General features: G+C 43.0%; 1 protein-coding gene across 1 annotated transcript in view; it reads right to left on the minus strand.

Annotated features, from left to right (window-relative positions):
* nsmfb (NMDA receptor synaptonuclear signaling and neuronal migration factor b) overlaps nt 1-27119 on the minus strand; it is a 48364-nt gene extending 21245 nt beyond the window's left edge. Inside the window, exons 1-6 of the mRNA XM_079515799.1 lie at nt 26946-27119; nt 16854-16918; nt 15159-15304; nt 14327-14987; nt 13936-14005; nt 8934-9005 (exon numbers count right to left, since the gene is read on the minus strand). Coding sequence (XP_079371925.1) covers nt 8934-9005; nt 13936-14005; nt 14327-14987; nt 15159-15304; nt 16854-16918; nt 26946-27016 — 1085 coding nt within the window. The 5' untranslated portion in view covers nt 27017-27119. The remainder of the gene's footprint in view (nt 1-8933; nt 9006-13935; nt 14006-14326; nt 14988-15158; nt 15305-16853; nt 16919-26945) is intronic.
* Nucleotides 27120-27351: the final 232 nt, after the last annotated feature.

The raw sequence follows: 27351 nt of genomic DNA on the forward strand, positions 1-27351 counted from the left end.
AGGACGACTCACAATCACGCCTGCATGGTGTGTGTGTGTGTGTGTGTGTGTGTGTGTGTGTGTGTGTGTGTGTGTGTGTGTGTGTGTGTGTGTGTGTGTGTGTGTGTGTGTGTGTGTTGTCTGTGCACTCTCTTCCAAACTTCTCAAACCAGTCCTGACCTTTTATTTAAAAAATATATATAAAAAAATCCACAAATAAAATGCCTTGCTCATTCAAACACATCTAATTTGATGTGTTAACTGTGATGTACCTCTTCTAACAACCCTGGGGGCATGTTGGGTTTGGGGATTGCCAAGCACTTAACCATAGGCTGCTACAGTATTTATGCAATATTAGGCCCTGATCAGTGAGTCACACAGAAAAATGCAGTGTTAATTTAACTCTGCCAGTGTAGAATTGGACCCAACTAGACCTTTATGGTTAGATTTTGTATTAATGAAATGCTGCATTCTCAAAGTCACTAGTCTCCACTTAACCCAGATATATTTCTACTTGCAGAAAAGAGATTTCAACCTTACTACTACTTGTACTACTAGGACTTTGTAGTGGAAATTATATATATATATATATATATATATATATATATATATATATAATGCTAATTGTATGCACATTTATAATAATTATTAACCCTAGAACACTAAACACGGGTGATTTTCACCCGGACGATTATATTTTTGCGAACAGAAAAAAATAAAAAATAAAATAAATTAATTGAAATATAAATGGTTGTATAGTTACAACGGTGGGTCTTGCAGGGTCTAAACAACTCTTCTCCAGAGCTCCATTTTGATGCAGACGTCCATCAAGAAATAAGCAGCACAGAACATCAAACACATGGACACAGTCCTGTTTTCCTTGGGAGAGAGAGAGTGATGTCTGCTGCCAGATATCGATTGGTTTGTTCATTTTGCGCTGCAATGAAGTAAGCTACAGCACTGTATTGATAGACAGACCAACTTAACTTCACACTCCACTGCTTATTCAAGCTGCCCCTGAGAGAAACTCTAGAAACCAACACTCCAGAGAATTCTGGGTAGCTACACCCCTGCGGGGTGTGTTGCCCAAAAAAAGAAGAAAGAAAAAAGTAGATCTGCTTGCTATAAGGGCCGCTATACTCAAGACCGCAGAAAGATGTAGATGTAAAAAAACGCTAATCAACATGAAGTTCAGAGACATAATTAAAAAGACAGTTTCCTGAGTAGATTCAGCATGTATTGATTGCCAAGGGCGACCATGACATCTACATGCAGGGAGTGTGTGTGCAGGGAGTGTGTGTGTGTGTGTGTGTGTGTGTGTGTTGTGTGCGCTCGCCTGCTTGCGCACGCGTGTGTTTAAAAGAGATTGGTGCTCTTTCATCCAGCTTTGATGTGTGTGTCACCCATGTCACAATGAATGACCCGCCTACAATACACAAACACACACACATGCAAAGAGATATACACACACGCAAACACTCTGAATGGCTACTGACATTAGGAGGAGGAAAATGTGTTGGGTGTGTTTGCATCTGTATGTTCCTCTGTAAAATGACGATTTTGTGATTTGTGATTCTTGAGTATGGTGTTTGAATTAAAGACATGGGTCCTCATTCAAAATGGAGAAATATGCCACAGTGTAAACTAGAAAAAGTGCCCTTCTGGGCACAGGTCTCCACCAGGAGGATAGGACTGTGTGAGATGTTTGGCAAAATGTTTAGGAGTAATATAAACATGTTTGCCTTTGATGGCAATTGGATGATTTGAGGCATTTTGTTCCAAAAATTTGTTTTGCAAAAATCAACCTGTTGGTGGCGCTATAACAGGCCAATGTGAAAAGGGTGGGATATATTCCTCAGCCTAGTAAGAAAATGTGTGAAAGATTTCACGTAAATTGCATGCTGCGTTCCTGATTTGAGACTTTTGTTCAAAACGGGGCAATCTTGCAAACTGTAAAAGCCAATTATAGCCAATTAGGATGGAATATGAAATATCGGACAGATCCGACTTGAGCACATGACCATAGAGATACTGTGTAACGATTTGTGAGATTTTTGGACAGAATCTGGAGGAGTAATATCAAAAGATGTGTTTTACAAAAGTCGGCCTCCTGGTGGCGCTATAAAAGGCAGATGCGGAAAATGCAGGTCAAAGGTTTGTCCTTGGCCTCTAGGGAGTGTGCATGCAACGTTTCACGCAGATCGGTGCAGTTTTAGGTAAAAAATGTGAAAAGCTGCCTCATGGTGGCGCTATAACAGGCCGTTCTGGAAAATGCGGGGCAGAGGTTCATCGTTGGCATCCAGGGAGTGTGTGTGCAAAGTTTGGCATTGACCGGGTTAACGGTGCCGGAGATTAGCTGTTCACAGACGGACGGAAGGACGGAAGGACGGAAGGACGGACACACGGACGGAGTGCAAAACATACCCTCTCCCCATGCCTTCGGCCTGGTGGAGACAATGAGATGCATAATGATATCGTATTTATCCGTCCGATCAAGCTACGATTAGCTCTCGTGTTATTCAGCGAAGGTGGTGTATCACTTAATTTGTGCGGATCACCCGGTGTACCCTTTCCGCATCTTTCCCAAGCGATTCGCCTGGTGTCGCCTGGTTTGATGGAACATCCACGCCCATTCCACACCATATAAGGTAAAAACAGGAAATATCGACATACGTCATCATAGCCTGCACAGATCAAGTTATACAACAGTGAACCGCGATGAGCTTGTAGAGCAGTTAATTTTGACAGGCGGGTCTCTGCACGGACAGATCTTCAAGCAAACAGCGCGAGTTATATGTATATAATTATAAACGAAACTTGCCAACTTGGCACGCATTGCTTCACTCCTTGTCAGAACGTTAATAATAGTCCAGGCATTCTAGCTCATTTTGGACCTAAAAGCTAAAGTAATTGTAACACAAGATTTTTTTTCACGGACCATTTCTATGAGGTCTCCGGAACAACATACTAAAAGTCCCAAGAAATCCCAGTTGGGGAAATATGTTTAATTGGCATCAATCCAAGATGTCCGCCAATAAGACTATTCTCAGAAACGGCATAGACAATTACCAATCTTGGAATAAATTCCTTACCAATAAGTAATTGAAACAGATTTCTTTTCACAGACCATTTCTATGAAGTCTCCAGAACAACATATCAAAAGTCCCAAGAAATCGTAGTTACAGAAATAGGTTAAATTGGCATCAATCCAAAATAGCCGCCAACTGGGACTATTATGAGAAAAATGGCCAATCTTGGAATAAATTCCTGACCAAGAGTTAATTGTAACAGATTTTTTTTCTTCACAGACGATTTCTATTAAGTCTCCAGAACAACATACTAAAAGTCCCAAGAAATCCTAGTTGCGGAAATATGTTTAATTGGCATCAATCCAAGATGTCCGCCAATATGATATTCTCAGAAAATGCATGGCCAATTACCAATATTGGAATAAATTCCTTACCAATAAGTAATTTAAACAGTTTTTTTCACAGACCATTTCTATGAAGTCTCCAGAACAACATATTAAAAGTCCCAAGAAGTCGTAGTTGTAGAAATTTGTTAAATTGGCATAAATCCAAAATGGACACTAACTGGGACTATTATCAGGAAAAAATGCCATATAAATTCCTGACCAAGAGGTCATAATTTCCTTCTTCACAGACCATTTCTATGAAGTCATCAGAACACCATACTAAAAGTCATAGGAAATCCTAGCTGTGGAAATATGTTTAATTGGCGTCAATCCATGCAGGATGTCTGCCAATTAGTGGCTCAGCAGCAGTGGCTCAGAGCAGTGGATGGGAACCACAAGGTTCCCAGTTCGAACCTGGGCTCCCCCAGAGTTAGTGACGAAGTGTCCTTGAGCAAGACGCTGAACCCCTAATTACTTCTGCAGGTTGGTGCCTTGCATGGTTTCCTCCACCATCTGTGTGTGAATGGGTGAATGTAATGCACAATCTATGTAAAACGCCATGGATAAAGGCACTAGGCTATATAATATTTACCCTTATCAATTTCCATTCGTCTGAGATTTCAATTGACTTCCAAATATATTTTGAGCTGAGGATATTCAGATACAATACTGTGCATTTTAGCCATTTTGAACCAATATAATTGAAGGCTGTTATTATCATGTTCTATCTAGACTATAGAACACGCTGCCATCAGTAGACCTATACACGATCATAATTTTGTTTAGCACTTTGTTCGTTATAAGCTAACAAGCCAATTGGGCATTACATTTATAACTAACATTAATGTTAGATTAATGTTAGATTAATAATGTTAGATTAATAATCGTTATAATTTTTCCAGAAATCCAAACAATTTAGTTGCCACTCACCTTTGAATTACTTTCCAAAACTGAAACTAAATAAGAATAGTTACAATATAGTAATAATAATAATATTAATAATACTCAGTTTCATCGACTTCAAAGACATTCAGATCTACAGAGGCACAATGGTGAAGATCCTTAAGGCCCACTCCGGGCGACCATATGCAGGAACAAGGGCCAAGCTGGTGACCCCAGATGACAACAGCGAGGAGTTTGACATCCTGGCTAGGTTAATGCAAGGGAACAAACAACCTATCCCCCTTCCTCTTCATCATAGTCCTGTATTATGCACCCAGGAAGGCCATCAGTGGACGAGAGCAGGATCTTGGCTTTACTCTAACGCCAAGGAGGTCGAGATGACATACCAAAGTAGTCCTGACAGACTGTTGTTGTCCGCACAGACTAGACTATGCGGACAACATCAGCCTGCTCTCCGACAACGTGGAACAAGCACAATTTTTTCCAACAGTACTCCTACAGATGTTGTCCGAAAAACATGCAAATGACATAAAAACAGCCGATCTACGAGGTCATGCTGCAAAACTCTATGCACCAAAAACAGCCGATCTACAAGATCACGCTGCTACACGCAGTTATCACCTATAACATCTCACCGGAACATCCACCTCTGACAACAGGAGGCACTGTGCTGAAGGAAGTCAAGGACTTCAAGTTTCTGGGCTCATGGGTCAACTGAACGGAGCAAGATCTGAAAGTGAGGGAGGCACTTGCATGGAGGTCCTTGAACGGCATGGCCAGTGTATGGATCTCCCTCCAACCTCCCCTGTGAAATCAAACTCAGCTTCTATGCAACGGTGGAGTCTGTTCCTCTATATGGCAGTGAATGCTGGACCCTGAAGCCAACCCTGCAGAAGTCTCTAGACGGGTGCTACACCAGAATGTTGCATGCAGTACTTAACTTCAACATGTTACCAACAAGATTCTGTAGCCAGTCACGTTACCAGTCGACTAAAGAGCCATGGCCCAATGGGCGAGTAGTAACGCAGCACCGTATAGCCTACAGTTGTCCGCCCCACATGGAAGCGCGTCCACGCGCGCCAGCCAGGAGCTAGGCTCGACTGACTGGGGGACCTCCACCCCAGGGAGACTGACAGAGCTGCCGACTACTAGGTTAAGGTCTGTGCCGCCTGCGGGAACATACTTGTAGAGGTTACCCATACACACTGCTGCACCAATGTAGCCACGGCCGGGGCGGGAGACGAACCCGGGTTCCCCATTCCACAGGCACATACGTTACCAGTCATGGACGAATGAGCCATGGCCCAATGGGCAGCTTGAATTCTTGTAGGACTCTGACTAATACATTTGTAATATAGTTCGTCAACCAACAGTATGCTGAAAAAAACATTGCACAAATTCCTATGAGCTGGGGGCTCTAAATGTATCTAATCAAACTGCAACCCATTTTGTATTAAGCACTCTGTCCCAAAATAAATCACTTAAAATCATTCAAATGTATGCCATTTTATAATAAAGTGGTGGCTATTTTGGATTGATGCGAATTAAATGATGTGTGGTGAAAGAAATCCTGTTACAATTACCTTTTGGCCAGGAATTTATTCTAATATTATTTTTCTTATAATAGTCTCAATTGGTGGACATCTTGGATTGATGCCAAATTAACATATTTCTGCAACTAGGATTTCTTATGACTTTTAGTATGGTGTTCTGGAGACTTCATAGAAATGGTCTGTGCAGACAAAAAATCTGTTACAATTACCTCTTGGTCAGGAATATATTCAAAGATTGGCCATTTTTCTGATAATAATCCCAATTGGCGGCCATTTTGGATTAATGCAATTAAACATATTTCCGCAACCGGGATTTCTTGGGACTTTTAGTATGTTGTTCTAGACACCTCTCAGAAATGATGTGTGGTGTAAAAAATCCTGTTACAATTACCTCTTGGTCAGGAATTTATTCTAAGATTGGCAATATTTCTGATAATGGTATTATTGACAGACATCGTGGATTGATGCCAATTAAACATATTTCTGCAACTAGGATTTCTTAGGATTTTTAGTATGGTGTTCTGGAGACTTCATAGAAATGGTCTGTGCAGAAAAAAATCTGTTACAATTACCTGATGGTCAAAAATGTGTTCCAAGATTGGCCAAATAAGCCCAATTGGCGGCCATTTTGGATTAATGCAATTAAACATATTTCCCCAACTGGGATTTCTTGGGACTTTTAGTATGTTGTTCTGGAGACCTCATAGAAATGGTCTGTGAAGAAAAATCTTGTGTTACAATTACTTTCTCGTGAAATGCTATTTTGCCTGGACTATAAATTAACGTTACAGTTCACATAATGAGAAGTTAATTTGTACAGTTCACCACACGACCAAATGCTATATTAAAACTCAGCAATGATAAAAGCCCTTACTGATGAATTGCCATGCACTGCAGGGTTATAAAATCTGATCATTTTCCTTTGGCCTATTTGATTTATTGATTACTGGGGTGATTGATTCCCTGCCCTGCACTGTCGGATTTGGAAAGCAAATATATGGACATATTTAATCCACCGGACCATGCGGTTTTGGCTCTTTTTTTCTTTCGGTTTTTTTCTTGTGGGATTAATCCGTTTTTGGACTATATTTCATCCGATCCAACATCAAGCCTGATCAAGGTAAGAGTTGGCTATTCTGTGTGGGCCACTGGGGCGTCCACATGTGATCAATATACATTATTATAAATGAATACCACAACACAAATGGAGGCAGATATAGGTGCTTGCAGCAAAGTCTTTAGGCCTACGTGAAACTTTAATTGGCTGAGTCTGTCAACATGCTGATCAGCGAGTTACAGTAGTGATGATCGTCATGAACTGCCTTTTTTATGTGAAATGAAATGAAATGAAATGAAATCTATATTTACCCAGGGTATCTGGGCTAAGCTCAATAACTTGTTTCCAGCCAGGCCCTGCTCATAGAACACATTTCATCGTAGTGGTTGATGCCTTGTTCAAGGGCATTTCAGCGGTGGTAATTTTAACGTGTCGGACGGCTGATTCGAACTGGGAACCTTCCGGTATCTAGACCGCGCCGCTATCCGTTCGGCCACCGCTGCCTGTCTGTCTGTCCGTCATGTTTGTGAACAAGCGCGAGTGGAGGTGAGCTGTCTTAAAACTATGATATGACTGGCCGACTTTCAAACACGCTGATGCCATTCAGTAGGCTAATGTGGTCTTCTATTTTTTTATATACTGTAGCCGACGGCCGCAGTAACCCTCGATTTTGCTTGCAGGGGGGGAGATAGGAGAGCCTATCTACAAGCTCACAACGCAATGCACTGCGAGTAGAAGGCTGCCGAGAGTGAGCAGCGCAATCGCGCATGCTAGAAATATCCTAATAAATAAATAAAAAGGTGTCGGGCTTGCGGGGGCAGTTTCTGTATAGGATCATAGGTTAACTTGACCAATTTATGCCTCTAGAATGCATGCGTATACGGTAGGCATACAAGCCCGCATCCAGTTCAAAACCCTGGTGTTAGCCTATAGGGCAGTGAAAGGAACAGCTCCTTCCTACCTCCGGGCTATGGTCGATGCCTACACCCCTGCCCGACCACTTCGGTCTGCCACCTCGGGGCGACTGATTGCCTCGTCACTCAAGGGTCCTTCTGGCCGATCCACACGGTCACGACTCTTTTCTGTTCTGGCCCCACAGTGGTGGAATGAACTCCCCACTGATGTTAGGACAGCAGAGTCACTGCCCATATTTCGCCGCAGGTTGAAAACCCACCTCTTCAGGAAACACTACCCTTCCTCTCTGCCTGACCTACTTGTTGTTAACTAGTTGTACGAACGCTTGTTTTCTATTGTTGTATTGTTTATTGGATCTTGTTTAGTCGATACACTTAATTGTTTTAGCTCATGCTCATTTGATTTAGCTCATCTGTTTAAGGAAATAGGTAGCTGATATATTGCACTTTTACCTTAGCGCTAGGTATACTCTTGGTTGCTTGTTTCTGCAGAAAATGCACTAAAGACTTCTGGTGATTAGTAGTTTTTGTTCCCTACCTATGTTGAATACACTTATTGTAAGTCGCTTTGGATAAAAGCGTCTGCTAAATGACTGTACTGTACTGTACTGTACTGTACTGTACTGTACTGTACTGTACTGTACTGTACTGTACTGATACTCGGCTTTTATATAGGCTATCATTTTTTTATGTGCTGACCAATGTTGGGGACACATGCCTACATATTGTATCTGAGGTTTGGGAACTATTTATTGATTCAGCATGAAGACTAAAGCCTTCTAAATAAATATACGCAAGCCGTATGCCCTATACACCACCCTGGAGGAGACGTCTATATGTGCGGCGTTTCCGACCAACCAACGTCAACGTCAAGTTCACGAAGATGGCCATGAATTCCCACGTAATGTGGGAATCCTCATAAATGCCTGTCCGCTCACGCACCGCTCACGTTATGAGTGTAAACTCCGTTGTGAATGAGGTCCATGGAGAGTAGCCTATATCTGAGAGCATGTACAGTATATAGGGATTATCAACGGGAACGTTTGGCACAGCACAGCACAGGACAGAACGGAACAGAACAGAACCGGGACAGGACAGCCAGGACACTGTACCTCTCCATCACGGTGGCTGATTCCTGCTCTCTTTTCCTCCTCTTTCTGTCAGCAATCCCTCGGAAAGCCCTGCTAGGACGTGTCAAAGTATTAACTGGGTCAGGGGTACAAACCCAAAGAATTCCCACCTAAACTGAACCGGAGGGATATTAGTAGCTGGGGGGGGGGGTTCAATAAAAGCTCCAGTGTTGTGCTGTGTAATTCAACAAATCATTTTTATTTATTTTTACATCTTAAGCCCTAGTACATCGTCAAATGATGAATAGCGGGGAAAAAAAGATCTATAAACTCACAACACGTAATGTGATGTGTTTAGCCTGCAGATCTGCTATTGCTTTTCTCTTCTCTTCTTTTTTTTTTTTTTTTTTTTTTTTACAATATTTGACAATAATATTGATGTGCACAAAATAGGGACACCAGGTTGAAAGTGGTTAAGTTATCAAAGCAATGCTGCATTGAAACTGCACAAGTTCCAGTAAAGAATCAGAAACTCACAGCTACACAAGTAGCTGGCTTCTGCCATTCCCCAATGGGGTTTGGGCATAACATGTCAGGCTATATCCATGTAAGGGAGAGTTTAGAGGGGTTGTAATGAGGTCACGTTTTAGTGTAAGAGAGATTTTGTAGTGATTAAGGTAGTGATTAGACTCAGCAGCACAGGGATGTGATAGAGGCATGCGCACACACGCACGCACACACGCACACGCACGCACGTGCAGTATGTCAAGACATGAGTTTCGATGTCAAATGAATAATGTGTGCATGCATGCAAGAAGAGTGTGTCTGGCTACATAGCTGTTTATGCAAGTGTTGATAGTGTTGTCAGTGCAGTTCTAAAACCATTCATGACCTTTTATAAAACCCTCCACAAATAATATGCCTTGCTTATTCAAACGCTTTTAATTGATGTGTGGAGTTAACTGTGATTTACCTTCTAATAACCCTGGGGGATGGACCACTAAGCAGGAGAACTGGGAATTGGCATATTATCAAATTGGGTATGAAGGGGAGAAAATATATATTTCATTTACTTTTTGGGAGGGGTTCAGTAGCATAGTCACCTTATTATTTATCTCTGTACCTATTACATGCAAACAAAATAACTCAGATCTTATGTTGTACTTACTTTAAATCTGTCATATTACCCAAGGAATATGATCTGTGATCATGACTATTACTGTGTCTACCTGATCCTGGCATATCTTTCAGTGAAAATCTCAATACAAATATTTTTTTACACACACATACTGTAGAACAATTCATGACAGGTTACAGGGTTGGAGTCTGCATTGTGTGATTAGGGTTGTATTTTCTGTCTCTCTCAAGAGTTTGATTTAATTAAAAATACCTTAGCAGCTGGTTCTCAGCTACAGTCCTTGGGACTCAGATGTTAGACTTCTGTTCTGCCAGGTACTTGACCATATTCACTAACTCTATATTTAGTCCCCGATCAGTGAGTCATGCAGAACATTATGCAGTGTTGATTTATCTCAAGAAATGGATCCAAATGGTCCCTTGTGGATTCAGTTTACCATACAGAATGACAACCAGCAGTACTCTTGACTCCAAGACAAGATTTGTATACTTCATTCTCAAAGTCAATCTCCAAACTCTTCTCCATGGAGCTAGTAGGCCTACATTTTGACACCTTCAAGAAGTAAGCAGGACACAAACAAAACAAACACGTGGACACAACCAACTGTCCATCCATATTCACCAACAACACCGCAGGTCTATATTATTACGTGATCAGTGAGTCACACAGTAGAATATGCAGTGTTCATTTATCTCAGTGTAGAAATGGACCAAAGTGGTGCAGTGTGTCAGGACATGAGTGCTGATGTGTTTCTGCTCCAGGGTCACCAAGGTAACAAAGGCTACTGTACATGGTGAGTAAACAAACAGTTTTGTTTGGGTGGGTGCGTGGGTAGGCACAGTACAGCAGGACCATGTGGCAATTATGCTTTAATTGTTATGGAGCAAATGATGTCCCAAAGTGTTGGCCAGCATTGTATTCTGTCAGCACCAGCTGGCGTGCGCGTGTGTGTGTGTGTGTGTGTGTGTGTGTGTGTGTGTGTGTGTGTGTGTGTGTGTGTGTGTGTGTGTGTGTGTGTGTGTGTGTGTGTGTGTGTGTGCGTGCGTGCGCGTGGTTTGAGAGTCTCCTGTAAATGTTTCATGACAGAAACAAAGTGGTCATATTGTAGGCTTTTCATGTTAATGACAGACAAGACAGACAGAATGACAGGCAGGGAGCTGATGATCTCCAAGCCTGTCTATAGGATTGTGATTCCTGCTGATTATCCCAGTCCATATGACACTGACACTGCAGTCAGGTGAACATCATGCCACAATGTCTCCAAAACCAGCTACAAAATGTCAATTTAGAAGCACTGAAAAGCAGAATGCAGCCTCATTTTCATGACTGACAACTAGGAATTTTGAGATTTGAATTTTGTACTGTATATATCGACTAAGTAACTGACAGGTATTATACATTGACGATGGCTTCCAGAACAAAGTATCCACATAGGACCTTGAAGTACTGTACAGACATGGACCGCATGACTAATCTTTAACAGGATTATCGGAATTCCTATGAACACAAAACCAGTGCCATTTCTATGAATAAATAGCTTTATGCAATAAACTCTATTCATTATTGTTGCATTTTGTCTCTCTTATGATTGAAAAATAGACATAACTGTGTTTCTATGGAGCAATCCATTGTACAGTATGTGATTATATAAGTTTGTAATCATGGTGGCAGGCTTTGTACCCTATTGCGTAACCAATTGTCATAACCTTGTTGCATTACACAAGCTTCAAGCTAATAAAATGAAATAGCACTTGAGCATTATGTGCATTTCAGCATTTCTGTTCATATTTAAATGCAGAGACCTGAGACTCTGCATTCAAGCAGTAACACAGTGAAATGCAATTAGTTCACTATTTACTTCACTATTTTCAATAATCATCACTGTACCATCGTACCACAGAGCAAATCTAACTTCAAACACCCAGACATCCGTAGTCCTGGTGGTTAGGACCATGGAAGACAACACAGCTCAAAGGAACATTATAAAATGTTTTGAATGGAGTTCACCACAGTGATTCACAGAGAGTCAAAGAGAGCAGGTATGGGGACTGTAAATACCTCCTTCTTACTGGTTGCTTAATCTTGCATTGCATGTAGTTATAGAATCGTAAAAAGTGAAAAGATCTGTCAATCGGGTCAGGTAATTTCACTGGTTTTCAGCGGAATTCAGGTCATTGACCGTCATTCTAAATGGTCTGGTCACTAAATTGTGCCAAGGAAACTGGAACTACCTTTGATATTAAAGTGGCATTGTCTGACCACTTCTCATCTGTGCTAACAAAACTTATATTTTAAGATGGAAAGCATGATTAAATTCCTTGAGAAGAACATATTGACCAGAGGGAATAGGGGTGGGGAGAAGAGAATGTTGTTACTTACGATATTCTGCGGTTGTCACAGTCGAAAAGAAGCCAGTGAAAGGGGAGAAAAGAGAGAAAACAAAAAATGAAGTTGGATTACAGGATATACTGTACAACAGTATAGGTGCAGTGTACACACACAGAGACAGGTATGGTATACAAGACAGTCTGTTATTTGTCAGTAATAAACATGAACGCCAGCACCTCCACTTATCCTGGAAGCCAATCCCATGTTCTATATCCAGTGAAGCACATTGACTGTGTGCCATAGTCGGTGCAACACAAGGAGAGAGAAAACATGACCCTGGGGTGCCTATTCCTACTCTTCCTCGTAAAATAATATCTGTGCACAAGGACACTTTTTGGCACAATGAGACTAAATGCTAGCAATATTACAACTCAAGATAATTTACAGAGAAACTAAGAGCCTTGACTGGATCAGAGCCAAATCGACTCAAATAAGTGAGAGAGCAAAGAGAAGATGAGGACAGAGAGATAAGATAACATATAAAAGTGAATGGGTAGTATGCCAAAGTTATGTCAGCCCTACTTTCCCTATGCCGTATGTTCCCTCAAAACTAACAGTAACCATCAGCCTAAACTGTTGGAACATTTGGCTGAGGGAACATAGGTACTGTATGACCCAGGGTAAAATGTGGTTTAGAATACAATACTGATAAAAGCGGTAATAGAAAGTACTGTAGGCTAGTACTGTAGGATAAGTTATCAATGGAATACAAAAAAGGTGTACAATGTGTGAAATATAACATTTGAAATTATCTCCAGAATGAATACACTTGCAACACAGAAGGATTGAGCATCAGGATGGAGAGATGGAAAGACAGAGGGCATGACGCTGATAGTTATGAGAGGGAGCGTGGGAGAGAGGGCTCAGACAGCTCACCATTGGAGACCTTTGTGCATCTAAGGGGCATAATTACCAACTCAACTGACAGGTGATAATTAACCACTCAGTATGTTGCTTACATATGTGCATGTGTGTGTGCAGGGTTGCACGTGTGTGTGTGTGTGTGTGTGTGTGTGTGTGTGTGTGTGTGTGTGTGTGTGTGTGTGTGTGTGTGTGTGTGAGAGATTTTACCTCCATTGTGCCACTGTGTATATCAGACTACTCAATACCACACCTCCACATTACAGTATGAGCCATATAACTTCCATAAGATCTTCGTGTATTAACAGTGTTTCTCAAATGGTTTTATTTGGGACACTTTACTTTAGCCATTCACTCATATTTCCAGGCAACAGCTCTGATAGCTGAGTGGTTAAGGCACATAGCATACTGTACAGGCCCTGATGATGTCTGACAGATTAATGTACCATTTGCAGAGCCTCTCTCACCTTGTTTCCTGTCTAAGGACCACTGTAATATATCAATAAAGGCGGAAAAGCACCCCCAAAAAACATAAATAAATACATAAATACATAAATAAATATATTCCCTTTATTGTTCTTAATCCTCAATCTGGTAATAATGTTGAAGGGACTTGAATGTGTTTGAATATATTTTTAAACAGTGCTGTATACTTACGCCTGCATTGTGGTAGAGGCTGTCTGGAAGCTGAACATATTCTCTTTGGGGAACCAGCTAGCGTTGTCCTCTGAGAGAAAAAACAAAACACTGAATGAATACTAGACAGAATGTAATGCTGAGTTCAAAAGTGATGCAAGTAATGTGGATGCCCAATTAGGCAGGCACACACACACACACACACACACACACACACACACACACACACACACACACACACACACACACACACACACACACACACACACACACACACACACACACACACACACACACACACACACACACACACACACACACACACACACACACACACACACACACACACACACACACACACACACACACTTTGTATACCACTTGGTTGTCCAGGTAGAGTATGTATCCTTACCCCTGTCATCTGTGGACGTTTTGTCCTCGCTGTACATCCTCTCCAGCTTCTTGCGTGGCTTCTCTCCGCCCCGCGGTGAGGTATCCAGGTCAAGGGAGCGCTGGCTCTGGCACGGAGCACGGATGCAGGCCACACAGTCCAGAGTGGAGTCATCCCGCGAACCCCCCTTCCTCACTCCCCAGTCTTGGATGTTATGAGCACTGCCTGAGCTCTGCAGGGGCTGAGACTGCGCCGGGCCATCGGGGTGGTGCTGCTGGTGAGACGCATGGTGGTGGCCAGCAGGGCGGCGGTGGCTGCTGCCACGGTGGTGGCTGCTGCGGACGTTGGCGGCGGGTGGAGGTTGGCCGGCGCAGGAGTCCTGCTGATGTTGGCCAGCGGACGAAGAGGAGGAGGTGGAGGTGGAGGTCTGCTGTGGCTGCGGCTCCCTGGAGCCCCGGAGCACCTTAAGCTCCAGGCTCTCCTCACTGCCGCGGCCCCCCAGGATCATTCCTCCCTCCCGGGTAATGGTGTACACTCGGGCTGGCTTCGTGGCACCGCTCACCTCCGGCCCTCCGAGCACTGCAGGCTGCTCCTCTGAGGAGAGGCTCCGCTCCACCGAGAGCCTGCGTTTAGACGGGCCTGACAGGGCTGAGGTTTGCAGTGTGCTGGGCTGGGGAGGGTCCTGTGAATAAGGGTGCATGATACTATTACTCACAAATGAGGAATTAAGATATGAATAACATTATATTATGAAACATTTTCCCTTGACAGACTCTCTAGATTGATGTACTGAATGGATAGTGCATCAGCATTGAGATGTCGTTATATCCTCCTCTATGTTTTTGCTACCTACCTGCGCGTGAGGCTGGGACTGGTTGTGTTTCGCTATGGGACGAACACAGCGGCCTGGTTGTGGTAGATTGTTGTTGTTGTTACTAACACGACTTACGTCTGGGGACTCAGAGTCCTGTCCAATGAAAGTGTCAGACAACAGATGATCTGTGGAGAGAGAGACACAGAGAGAGAGAGAGAGAGAGAGAGAGAGAGAGAGAGAGAGAGAGATTATCGTTAGTAAATCAGTGAGAAAAAATCACCTGTGTGAAGTGAGGGGCGCTAAAATATTAAAGTCTAACTCATGTTGATTAGGTGATGTAATGGTGTCAAAAATAAATAGCAGGGGTGGCGGGCAGAAGCAATGAGGGGGTGGGGGGGGGGGGGGGGGGAGACAGAGAGAGGGAGATGAGAGACATGAGAGAAAACAGCTGAGGGATAGAAGGGAGGGAGCAATACATAGGAGGCAAAGGAGAGAAATACACAGCACATAGAGAGGGAGTCCGAGAGACTAAATATGAAAACCAGCAGGTGGCTTGTGGCATATAATGCTTTGGCAGCAGTGGAGTGAACGCATGAGTGCCAACAAAGCTTTTTGGGAAGATGGACTGAGAAAAGAGATGACATGGTGGGTGGCAACTGAGAGACGCAAAGAATAGTAGTGAGAGAAAATGGTTGGGTGGATGGATGGATGGATGGATGGATGGATGGATGGATGGATGCATGGATGCATGGAAGGCTTCGGTCGAAAAATAAGGACCAGACCGTGTTTGACCAACTGCCTACTCCTTCCCACAGTAAAAAGGGAAGGGAAAGGTTTTCAGATTTAATATATTATTTGTACCCAAGAAAGAGGTGCTGGATGGAGGCTGATACTATGACCCTAAACATGACTTTAGCGTAATAGTAATATTCGCAACAGTGACCAAATTACAGAACAGGCGGACAGGCGTTTTCCTTATGCCACTACCTGCACAAGTGTCTGGTTGAGCAATAGACTACCGTAACTTTATTTGAGAACTGAATACAACAGGGTATACTGGTAGCTGTCTGGCCATTACATAATTGCAACATCCCTGGTTTGATTCATGTCCTTCTCTTCCTAAAGAAACCTGTGTTGGCTAAATATTTATAAAGCTCACAGACTGCAACAACTTTCAACCTGTGTCTTCTTTATTTTGGGTACAGTATAGGACTAGGTGAACGGTTTGAAAAACCTATAATATTGATATTGCCTTGGTGGATGTGGACGATGGAGGTCACAAATGTAACATTACCATATATAGCGTTGAGCGTCACTTATGGAGATTAGTTTAGCACACATAACATGCCCATATGAAGAGGTGGGTATCATAAGCATGTGCCACAAACACGTTGGGTGGACGGACAGTAGGCCCCTGCCCAGTGTCCATATATGGAGCTGGCCTGTTCTGACAACATTCTGACGTCTGCATAGACTCCACATTTGGGCATGCCTGACAAAGAACTCCATATATGAGCATAAAAGGGACACAGACATAATGTCTGGGTGGGGCATTCATTTCCAACTTGCATCGTTCCAAGTAGGGCACCGCTGTAGAGGCTCCAATGGGCACCGCTCTAGTTAAATCAATCAACGTGCGTGCGTGCGTGCGTGCGTGCGTGCGTGCGTGCGTGCGTGCGTGCGTGCGTGCGTGCGTGCGTGCGTGCGTGCGTGCGTGCGTGCGTGGCAGCCTACCTGCTGCTCCGTTGCGGTTCTCGGGCTGAGTGTGAGACAGGTAGTCTCCAAATGCTCTGGCTGCTCTGTAAAGAGAAAAAGAAAGTGCAGAGCGATTAACTCTGGGTTGATTGAGCCACCACTGGAGACAAATGGCAAGCTGTAAGAGACACACACACACACACAGACAGGCCCACACAGTATAAGAGCCTCTGTTCGTAAATCGTCTGACTTAGGGGTATTATGCCTCTTTGCAGACTATCATCATCACATGCTCAACAGTCAAGTAGGTCACATCATCACAATGGGCTGAGACGAGAGAGGAGTTTTTATTGGCCATTGCCAGAAGCCACACAGCAAAGAGCCCCATTCTCTCTTGCTCTTGCTGATGTAATTGCCATCTCCTGCGTACAGAGTGGGAGAGAGACAATACTGTGAATAGCAGCATGGAGGCTATAGCTCCCCATACCCGCACAGCATGGAGGCTATAGCTCCGTATACCCGCACAGCATGGAGGCTATAGCTCCGTATACCCGCACAGCATGGAGGCTATAGCTCCGTATACCCGCACAACATGGAGGCTATAGCTCCGTATACCCGCACAGCATGGAGGCTATAGCTCCGTATACCCGCACAACATGGAGGCTATAGCTCCGTATACCCGCACAGCATGGAGGCTATAGCTCCGTATACCCGCACAGCATGGAGGCTATAGCTCCGTATACCCGCACAACATGGAGGCTATAGCTCCGTATACCCGCACAGCATGGAGGCTATAGCTCCGTATACCCGCACAGCATGGAGGCTATAGCTCCGTATACCCGCACAGCATGGAGGCTATAGCTCCGTATACCCGCACAGCATGGAGGCTATAGCTCCGTATACCCGCACAGCATGGAGGCTATAGCTCCGTATACCCACACAGTATGGCAGGACCCACTTGGGTCCACAGCATGTGTCAGTCATAATGGCAGGAAACAACAACTTCATGGAGAAGCCTGAATTAAAATACTTATTTTTATTAATGCGGCGAATTCCTTATTGGCAATTTTCTGGATATATAGAAAAAAAGAAAGAAAGAAAGAAAGAAAGAAAGAAAGAAAGAAAGAAAGAAAGAAAGAAAGAAAATAAATGAAATGAAATGAAATGAAATGAAATGAAATGAAATGAAGAATGTGTGCAATAAGCAGAGGAAATATATCAATGGTTAATCCTATAGGATACAGAGCCTTATCCTGTATAATAATTCACTGTTAACATTTTATCGATTTATGGTGGCTGATCCACACAAGGTGTCAATCCCCTGAAATTCTTCTCTTGAATGGTATTAGCTGGCTCGACTCTTAACTGTATTGTTCTGAGGAATAAAAGGACGACTTTTCCCAAATCAGTTCCCCTTTCATCCCCAAAACCATAGCGCTAGAGGATTAGGGCTGTATACTGTTCCATTTCCAAATCATCAACCACTTCAATATTTACAGCTAGTGTTCATTTATACTCGTAGTACGATGCTGTCACTAGATGAAAATAACAGATTATCAGCAAACTACACTGTTTTGCAATGGATTATTTAAGCTTCCCACTGCAGTCACTCTTGCTAACGTTGCTCCCCGACTTCTGTTAGTTTTCTTTGATTTTCTTTTCTTTTTAAGAAGCATTATGCAGCAGGATTTACATCTCTAGTGGAAAGTACTACAGTATGTAGAATGGAGCCCAATTGTTCCCTCTATAATTAGCAGGAGAAGGGTAAAGCAGTTGTACTGGGTTTAATAGATGTGATTACAGTCACCCACACAGACACATTTATTCTGATTTAACTCCCAAACACTTATAGCATACATGTGGGACGGAATGTCAAGATATAGGCGAACACACACACACACACACACACACACACACACACACACACACACACACACACACACACACACACACACACACACACACACACACACACACACACACACACACACACACACACACACACACACACACACACACACACACACACACACACACACACACACACACACACACACTATGGGAGAGGAGAATGGTGTGCACGTGCACATACATTTACATACAAAAAGGGGGATGGGGGTGAACTGGGATTGGTGTGTTGTTGTCATAGTGAAGTCTTCCTGCTAACGCACTCCACGTAGTCATTAAATATGAGATGGCACGTGCAGCTTCAGCATTCGCTGTGAAAGCTCCTCAGTTTGACAGATGATGGAGGAGAAGAGAAGAGAAGAGAAGAGAAGAGAAGAGAAGAGAAGAGAAGAGAAGAGAAGAGAAGAGAAGAGAAGAGAAGAGAAGAGAAGAGAAGTAATTTCTCATGGATATAAATTGGGGAACACATCAGTTCTCACAAAGGACCAGGCATTTAAACACAGCCCAACACCACTCACACCGACCAGACTCCCCATTGGAGCCGAGTCCAAAACTAAATAGCCTCACGCCCACATACCAGAGAGTATACGTGATCCCTGACCCTGACCTAGTTATTCATCCTCTCCTCATCATCCCCTCTTTAGATAGACTACATCTGGGACACCATTCGTTCCACCACTTCCTCCTCCATCACAGCAAAATAACACAACCCATAACACCCATGATGGTGAAGAGCAATTATGCTGCTGAGCATATTATATTATATTATATTTTCCCCCTTCTTCTTAGTACCAGCCCTTTGAAGGTTTGATTAAAACAGCGCCACAAGACGCAGTCAGTTGGGGAGTGCTGAGATATTAATTATACATAAAGTGGAGCGGTAGGATGGCGAGACGCATGCCGCTGCCCGCCTGCCGCGCGCCACCACTCCCGCTCCCGCTCCCAGCTGCCTCAACTCACTGTGCCCTCGTGCCGTCTCCATGTCGGCAGGTTGCATCGTGCTTTTGGGAGCTTCGTCGTGCATGTTTTCTGCCATGTGACGGCAGGGAGGGGGGAGGGAGAAAGAGGAAAACAGAGAGCCAGAAGGGAGAAGGAGGATGAGCGAGAAGGGGGATTTGAAGTGAGAGGAGTGGGCCAAAGACGAAGAAACATGGAGAAACACGGTCACGAGATGTGTTAAAAAGACAAAAATAGAAAGCAAGGAGGAGAGAGGGTAAACAAGGAGTAAACAAGGAGTGTATTAAATGAAGACAGAATAATAGAGGAAGGATGGAAGAAAGGGGGAACTGATGATCCATACAACCATACATATTTCTCGATATGAGTTTCTCACATAGTATGCTCGGTTTCTTTCTGGGCATGAGGGCTGTGAATAGACTGGCCAACTGTGCCTTGGGACACTGTGACTGGAATGCAAAGGCATGATGAAAGCCATGGAGCTATAGGGACAAAATAGTGACAGTGATATTATAAATTGCAGGAGGCTCATAGGACAGAGGTTTTGCTTCAATGTGTGTCTGTCTGCAACTCAGCATATGTTTCTGTGCCTGCATAACTAGCACTGTATGTGTGACACTGACCACCCACGCCACACTGGCCTCCCACTGGAAAAACGTTCCCTTGACATCCTACTCTTCCCATTCCTTCCCAAATGTTTGTCCAAGATCACTTCATTCACCCCCCACCATCCTGATCTTGTCCCCTTCTCCACCTCCTCCCACCCTTCCTTCCTTCCTATGTCCTTCCCTAGCTCCCTCAACCCATCTTTCCCACACACCAACTTCTTCCTCTCCATCATTCTCCCTTCCTCTTTTGCTCTTATCAGTGGTGGAGTTGCTGTAAGAGTCCATGAAGTGGAGTGGAGGGACACGATGCCAAGACACAACAAACGTGAAGTTAAGCACCCCCACCGCCTCTTATCCCCGGTGGGAGGAGTCAAGACAGGAAAAACCTCGTTTGGCACTGTACCCAAGCACCTCAACACCTCCCCATAACACAGCGGCATTTTGAGATGATTAAATGGGTGTTTGACACACATTGTGACAGGAATACTTAAGTCTGATTAAGAAGGAGAAGCCAGTGCCAAGCAACAAATCAGGCTTGATTGGCCTGACCCCAGATCACCAGGAAGACACCGTCAGGAAAGAACCGCAGAGTAGAGCCCGACCAATGTATCGGCCAGGCTGATATATCGGCCATTATTTTGACAACATCGGTATCAGTAGTCTAGGACTCCAAAATCGGCATCGGACGTAAAAATCTGCCGTCGGTCGGGCATTGCAGACTGCTGTATACTAAAGAACACTTTCAGGAGATGGTTGGTTCAGTCGCCGCTATTGCTCAGAACAGCTTAATAGATCTCTTGTGCTTGTATTGCTCAGAACAGCTTAATATATCTCTTGTGCTTGTATTGCTCAGAACAGCTGAATAGATCTCTTGTGCTTGTATTGCTCAGAACAGCTGAATAGATCTCTTGTGCTTGCGGCAGGTAGGACTTTGAATTAAGACATCTCAAGGTGACAGGATGTTGATTTCTGTCATGTATTATGCTGAGCCACAAAGCCTGTTCCTTGTGTATAGATTGACTGTTTCAGCTCCACTCGAGAGGGGATGAACAACTCTAATCCAATCTAATCTAATTTAAACCTGCCTACAAATGAACCGTTTACCAATCAAGCGAGCAAAATTACTTCCCATCTTGTATACACATCCATGTAAATCCAGAGAGTTCATTTAATTCTGAAACAAATAATGTAAGTCAAATTTTACACATTGTCAGAGTGTGTATGCCTCTGTTCAACACTGACTAAAGTCAATGCAAGATCAAACCGGAAGGGCTGATTGGTTCTGACCCGCACTGTACCCTCCTTCCATCAGGCAGGCACCAGGGGGAGTCATCAGTAGCATGGGACAATAACAGATCAATGAATGGGTTGGTGGCTAGCCTTGCGCTCTGCCTGACTGTGCCATTGGACACACAAGGAAGGCAGGCAGCAATCAGACAGTAGTCTACAATGGTAAGAGAGGGGAGGAGAGGAATGGAGAGGAGAGCCATGACAACACTTTGTTCTCTACCATCTCTTTGTGTAATAGCACTAGCCTGGACAGACCGCGTGCATGCATGTTCACACTCAGGGAGGGTGGACAGCAAGAGGTTGATGACTTCATTAGGCTACACTGTGATGTGGTGTTCTGCTATGTCACACACAAGGCTATAAGTGAAGAAATTTCACATGCTGTTCACGTATACCCAAATATACTGTACTGTTTATTTATCTTAGAACCTGACCACTATTCTATGTGGACAAATAAGCAAGAATTGTTAACATAAAAATATGAATGAACACTGGGCAAATACCAATCAAAATAAATAGCAAACTAAAGTAGGGATGACCGATATTATCGGGAGGCCGATATTATCGGCCTCCCGATAATATCGGCAGATAACATGCTATTTTACCGACTAAACAAAAATCTTCCGCAGAATAATCTGCTGTCTGTTGCGCATTTGTGAGGTCTGAACTGATGAATTCGCTATGCACCGTGTACACATACTGTACAACCCCTTCCACAAGTCTGTCAGTCCCGTGGACCAAAAGCTGGTGTTTGTCTGTGATCTAATAACATTATAATATAGTATTATATTAGATTTATTAGATACCGGGATTTATATTAGATATTATAATGATATTATAGGTATTTATTTTTATTAGATATGTGATATAGTTTACTTTGTGGGAAAAAAAGCCAGCATATATATCGTATCGGTTGATATCGGAATCGGAATTTAAGAGTTGGACAAAATAAAGAGTTGGCTAAAATAAAGTCAGTATTTTATGTTGCGTCAAGTAAATTACTGATCCTTTGAATAAAGAAGAATATAACATGAATAGCTAAATAAATGTGACACCTACAGCCACAAACATTTCACTTGCACTACTGACTACACCATCAGTGGTTCCCAAACGTTTTAGCTCAAGACCCAAAAGAGGAATTAGACATTTTTCCCTGGACACAAACTAGTGAAAATAGCAAATCTACAAGCTCACAACACGTTGCTTCGTGCCACATTGCAACCTTGTGGATCTGCCATTTTTAATAGTTCAATATGTTTTTTAGGGGTGCTAGCCGCTCCTATGTCCTGCTTTGAGGTCTGTGTTGAAACTTGGTCCTTGACCAAAACATGGGACACTGTTTATGAATCAGTTTTTTAAATACTATCCTCATAGAATCATTGAGGATAGTATTTAAAAAACTGATTCATAAACAGTGTCCCATGTTTGCTATGTAATGTAAGCAATGTAAGCTACTTAAGTCTCCACAAGTGTGTAGTATAAAGTGGTATAAAATATGCTCTGAACAATCTTGTTGTGACTCACTGTTCGCTTGCGCATACATCCTGTGGTAATGCCTATATAGTGAGTATATCATCATCATTCTTTGTACCAAGTGACTTTACCAAGCCATTTGCTTGGTAATATTATTACATATTTTACATTTTCACAGACCAATATTTTTGACCAATATATCCAATATGTTGTCTCTAATACATAAATATACGTCTAATACCATACAGACAGACAGACTGTAGAGACAAGTAGCAAGCTTTTGTCCCGCACTCTTGAAGCACCAGCTGGAGGTACAGATGACTCAGAGCAGCTAGTGCTTCAAAAAGGAGACCCAGATGTTTTACTACAGCTAATAGGAAGAAGAAGCATGACTTTATACCCCATCTCTGAGGCAGATGATGGTGACACACCATTTTTGAGGGGAGAAAGAAAAAGAACAAGATTTGAGTCCTACTTCACTGCAGTGCAGACCTATAGGGCAGAAAGGTTTGAGTCCTACTTCACTGCAGTGCAGACCTATAGGGCAGAAAGGTTTGAGTCCTACTTCACTGCAGTGCAGACCTATAGGGCAGAAAGGTCCCGCGCCTGCTGTGCTGTAGCTTTATGAAGCAACTCAAAGAAAGAATTCTTGAAATATTAAAGATGACAGAAAGACCTAAGCCTGCCCTTGCAGGAATGACAGGGTTAGTATTCTGTTCAAAATCACATCAGGCTCAGAGCTTTGGTATGCTGTTCAACAAAGGCCGTTTCATAAACAGGATGGGAGGAAGCAGTTGGTCCATTACAAAGAGCTTTTAAAAAGAAAAGAATGGTAATTTTCCCCTCATCGCCCATAAAGGCACAGGGCAGAGACATTAAACACAATTAAATCGTTTACGTGTAAAAGATAGAGACCCCGTGAGGAAATTATTTTAATCAACCTTCAGCACTTATTTTTCTTTGTTGAACAGTCTTCTATAATGAAAATATATTTTACAAATATTATACACACAACAGCAATAATATGTACAAAGAAGTACAAAAAAAGGCTATCTATTTCACACAAGCTCATTTCACAAAGGAAAATTGCTCTTGGCACAGATCTCCTCCACTCATCCCTATCCCTCCTCTATCCTCCTGATGAACCCATACCTGCCAACAAGGAGCCTCCCAGGCAACCAAGATGAAATGAGATGAAATATAAGAAAACTACAGTAGCTATACGCACAAGCAGTAGCACTTGCTCATGTTTTCCAAATGCTCTTGAGAAGCACAATAAAACACACACATCCACTCACTGAAAACCAGGTGCCGGGCAGAGATTAGAATAATAGAAAATAAAGATAAGGTCTGCACACTGCGTGATGATGACTGTCCATGGTGTAAAAAAGGAACCATTGAATAAAACTTTTTCGGTTTTGGAGCATCATCCAGTGCGCAGAACTTATCTTTCTTTTCCAAATGGTCTTCCCATGTAAGTACATTATTTAAGGACAGTCACGCTGGCTCAAGGTCAGAAATGAGCAGTGTGGTGGTCGTAACTTCTGGGCAAATGTGACCTTCAACAAGAGAGCGAGAGAGAGGGGGAGAGAGAGAGAGCGAGAGAGAGTAGAATGTGGGGGTCGTAGTCATAAAAGTAACCACAGCTTTTAATTGTGACATCCATGTTGAATTACGAATAAAATAAGGGTCAATTAGGTTTTGATTGCTGAACACGAGGGAGTAAGTTCCATGACTGCCGCACCTAACCTTATTTGTCTCTCCTGAGGAAGCAGCACAATAGTCGAAGAAAATAATTATGGAACATGGATTAGGCTCATGGGGGTCGGAAATGTGGGGAATCAATGTATCGAGGCCTCTGTGACCGACAAGGGCTGCAAAATGTTGAAAAGAATCTATCCTATGAATGTTGTCTTCTGATAAAATCACACCTATGTGGAGTGATGGGCACTCTTATCATCATACTGTGCCAATCACAATTTGCGTCCTCACTTTTGTCTTCAATGTTTGTGTCTACACAATGTTTGTGTTTACACAAACACTCATAACTGGCCATTCATTATCAATAGCATTCAAGTTTAGGACAGTTAGGACAATGTTTGTGTTTACACAAACCCTCAAAGCTGGACATAGTAGAAAACTTGAAAACGCCAATCAGGCGGCCACATATCCCATTCACTGGGAACATTAAAGCAAGGGGAAGACCGTTGAAGATCCAGAGAGGGATACAACACCTTCATACTGTATACCGGCCATGTACAGTACAACATCCTACAGCTCATGCCTTTGTGGATATGAATACTGTGACAATGCAATGATTAGACACACCACTGCTGATATTAATCCTCGCAGACCAGCCTGTAGTATGTGTGTGTCTACGACTCCCTGAAAAATGCTTGTCAGGAGTATAATTCAACTACCGGTATCAGTTTACCGGATTCACTGATGCTCACACGCCAGGCATCACAAACTGCTCCTTTGGATGGTGTCCAATTGTGTGTCGGGATGCTGTGATCAGCTTGATTTATGTGTGGTTAAGTGTGAGGGTGTTAAATAGAAGGTGAGGGGAGGGAGAAAGATATACAGAGAGAGAGAGAGAGAGAGAGAGAGAGAGAGAGAGAGAGAGAGAGGATAAGTGGATAACCAGCAGGAGAGACAGCATGAGCTAGAATTAAGATGCATGCAGAAGCCAGTGTGGTTGACACTGCACAAGTAGATTTAAAGGTCACTGTGTCTAAATGCCCGTGCACATCTGCACATTCAACCCTAAGTGTTAAATTGTCACTTAAGATTCAATGTGTGTGTGTGTGTGTGTGTGTGTGTGTGTGTGTGTGTGTGTGTGTGTGTGTGTGTGTGAGAATGCTAGTTTACATACACATCTGAATGGGTTGCTCTTGGGTGCAACGATATATGTACACATCAGTTGCATTCCACTTGTGTACTGGGCTGGCACAATAAAGCATTTGGAGCAAAGCCTGATGTCAGATGTTTGGGTCCATGCAGAAGACTTCGAGCAGAGCACATATTACAGATATTTGGACATAAACTGCATGCACACACATTTTCTAACCAATTTGAAAAGCTTTAGAACTGATTAAACACACGCACGCACACACACGCCCCATAAAAAAATGTCAAATTTCAGGTTGTAGATCTGCTATTTTTTAAAACAACATTTCCCCTATGACTGGGCCACATAGGCTGAAAAATTGCGCTACAATGTCATCCAAAAAGTGAAATAATAATACCAATAAATCAGTTATGAGCTCTAATTTTAAGCATGCAGTGCAACCCAGATATATCGCAGCCCCGCAGTTCCACCGAGATCCGACCTATAGGTCAAATCAATAAATCATGCATCATGACCCACATCACATCACCTGACTCAGAAAAATCTATGAGCAAAATATCACCACAATTTACAGTAATCTGTGCATTTAAACAAATAACATAAACATGCTCACACAGCAGGTTAAAGACCAAAGGGCTTAATTTAACCATTTCTACTATGATGCCTTTACCTTCTGTAAGTCATTGGTCTGTCATCCATGTTCATGCATGCAGTGCTCAGGCTATATGACTTTTTAGTATATAGACTCATCTTGTCAATTAATGCACCGTGCCAACGTGATCAGAATAGTTTGTATCGAACTTGATTTAACCAAACAACCTTTGGTTCGAATGCATATAGGTAATTCAGTTACTGACAATTCATTAAAAAATGTTTTAATACACATGAAAACGCATTCCCAACAACAGTCATATAACTTAAGCCATCAGTAAGCGCGTGTATTGCCTGCTCCGCGCGGCGCGGGCAGCGCACTATAGATCCCACACCGTGCCATTTTCAGTGTCGCGCCACAACCTGCATGGACATGATCCTCTGGCTACTCACCGAACTTTTGCGGCCACAGAAGATATCGCGTCATTCCTCAAATTCTTCCTTTTGGACACGGCAGTTCCCATGCTGAAGTGGAAACGACACAGCTGGGGAAATCACAAACCATTCCACTCATCTGTGATTGGGAGCAGGTGTGTTGGTAAAAGAGAAAGAAATAAAAATCACGTCGAAGAATTACCCTAAAACGGGGTAATAAAAGCTACCAGGGAGTTTAATTTAGGTTTTCTATTATTACTGTTTACTATTAGCCCACTTCCAGCCAAAAGCAGAGTGACAGAAAACGCATTCTGCTGCTTCTCTACTCTCTCCACTCGCACGACTGAAACTACAGGAAGGAAAATAATAGCTGCCTCCCAGAGCGCTCTCGTGTGAGGAACGAATGGCCAGGTGTGGGCTGGGC

The sequence above is a fragment of the Electrona antarctica genome (assembly GCF_951216825.1).
Source record: "Electrona antarctica genome assembly, chromosome: 12".
Lineage (NCBI taxonomy): Eukaryota > Metazoa > Chordata > Actinopteri > Myctophiformes > Myctophidae > Electrona > Electrona antarctica.